The following is a 2,046-nucleotide window of genomic DNA, read 5'->3' as shown; positions in this document are numbered from 1 at the left end:
TAAAAATTTGATAAATTTTTTTTATTATTATGTGAAATTAAATTTAATAAAATAATTAATAAGATCATTTTTATTTTAATGTGGGGGACAAACATAATTCTTTAGTAGAGACAAATATATGTATAGATATATCTTTTTAGTGGAATCATTTATCCTCACAAGTTTGTACATAGGTTCATCCATAGTTAATGCATTTGCTATTTAAGGTTATATTTAGAGCACATTAATTATCTCTATTTTAGGTAATGTGAAAAATATTAAACATAATGTAAAACTTGAAATTTGTTTATAAGACATAAAAAGTTGAAGTTTTCTTTGGCAAAAATTTATCATTAATTTTATTATTTAATTAACCCCTCTTGACTATATTTATGATCATCATTGGCTAAAAGTGTCAACAAGTTAGAAAGTAAAAAATTAAACTTGAAATAGGAATATGATGATGATAGAGTTCTTTGTTTATTATTAATATTTTTGAATTTATTATAAAGCTTGCTTATTAATTCAGTATCAAAGTACACATAAGGAAAGCTCAAATTGAGCATGTTTACAAGCTCTCTAGAAGTCTAAGCAGACTAAATATGTCATTATTCATGAATGGATATAGCTATCATATTTTGAATCCACATTTTTTGGATTCAATATTTTGATATGATTGTCATTTTGAAGTTTTAGATTGTATAAACTGGGGGTGGTGGTGGTGTGGATCTGGACCAGCTTGACTTTCTCTTTGAATATGATATAAGCTTTCAGTTTGCTTATAGTAATGCGACCCTGGATTTAGATCATTTAAAATTTTTTTATCAACATTTTTGGATTGTATAAATCCGCCATGGTGACGTGGATCTGGACCAGCTGGACTTTCTCTTTGAATATGATATAAGCTTTCAGTTTGCTTGTAGTAATCCGATACAGAATTTGGATCATTTAAAATTTTTTTATCAACATTTTTGGATTGTATAAATCCGCCATGGTGACGTGGATCTGGACCAGCTGGACTTTCTCTTTGAATATGATATAAGCTTTCAGTTTGCTTATAGTAATGCGACCCTGGATTTAGATCATTTAAAATTTTTTTATCAACATTTTTGGATTGTATAAATCCGCCATGGTGACGTGGATCTGGACCAGCTGGACTTTCTCTTTGAATATGATATAAGCTTTCAGTTTGCTTGTAGTAATCCGATACAGAATTTGGATCATTTAAAATTTTCTGATCAACATTTTTGGATTGTATAAACCCACCATGATGACGTGGATCTGGACCATCTGAACTTTCTCTTTGAATATGATATAAGCTTTCAGTTTGCTTGTAGTAATCCGATACAGAATTTGGATCATTTAAAATTTTCTGATCAACATTTTTGGATTGTATAAACCCACCATGATGACGTGGATCTGGACCATCTGAACTTTCTCTTTGAATATGATATAAGCTTTCAGTTTGCTTATTGTAATGTGACAACAGATTTGGATCATTTGAAACTTTCTGATCAACATTTTTGGATTGTATAAACCCGCCATGATGACGTGGATCTGGACCATCTGGACTTTCTCTTTGAATATGATATAAGCTTTCAGTTTGCTTATTGTAATGTGACAACAGATTTGGATCATTTGAAACTTTTCTGGCAACATGATGAACATCATCATTGGTTTGCAGAGAACTTTCATGGTTTCCATTAGGGCTTGCTGTGCTCAATCCACTATCATTGAGCGATACTAAGAGAGAAACTCCCATCAACCATATTATTAGAGAAAATTTCATGTGCAAGTTTGCCATCTCTTACAAACAAATAAAGAAACGGTACTTGTATTTGTGAATACTAAATATATTGAATACAACAAATACAAGCACCTATATATAGAGAGACTAGAGTTGTTAACCTCTACACGTTTATACACCTAACAATTTTTTTTTTATTTTGGTCAACAAAGCTCATTAATATTTTGTCATCATCAATTTATTATTCCGTTGTGGTCGCTACAAAATATATTGAGAAATAATAGTAATTAATGCTTTTAATTAATATTNCGTTTAAAATA

General features: G+C 29.9%; 1 protein-coding gene across 2 annotated transcripts; it reads right to left on the bottom strand.

Moving 5' to 3' along the window:
- Positions 443-1,838, bottom strand: LOC110263470 (CLAVATA3/ESR (CLE)-related protein 4A-2-like). Of its 2 annotated transcripts, none has more exons than XM_021104784.1 (2): positions 795-1,838; positions 443-675 (listed from the first exon to the last, which is right to left on the bottom strand). In XM_021104784.1, the coding sequence occupies exons 1-2, from the start codon at positions 1,781-1,783 to the stop codon at positions 672-674; spliced, it is 993 nt and encodes a 330-aa protein (XP_020960443.1). In that variant the 5' UTR covers positions 1,784-1,838; the 3' UTR covers positions 443-671. The 2 variants fall into 2 exon arrangements, with proteins under 2 accessions (XP_020960443.1, XP_020960444.1); XM_021104785.1 differs by having other exon boundaries at positions 443-998; positions 1,275-1,838.

The sequence above is a fragment of the Arachis ipaensis genome, chromosome B06 (assembly GCF_000816755.2).
Source record: "Arachis ipaensis cultivar K30076 chromosome B06, Araip1.1, whole genome shotgun sequence".
Taxonomy (NCBI): Eukaryota; Viridiplantae; Streptophyta; class Magnoliopsida; order Fabales; family Fabaceae; genus Arachis; species Arachis ipaensis.
Note: the sequence above shows the minus strand (reverse complement) of the source record. Positions and strands in the feature narration are given on the sequence as shown.

Coding starts and splice junctions, on each gene's coding strand:
- LOC110263470 (XM_021104784.1), bottom strand. CDS start 1,783: ATGGCAAACTTGCACATGAAATTTTCTCTAATAATATGGTTGATGGGA.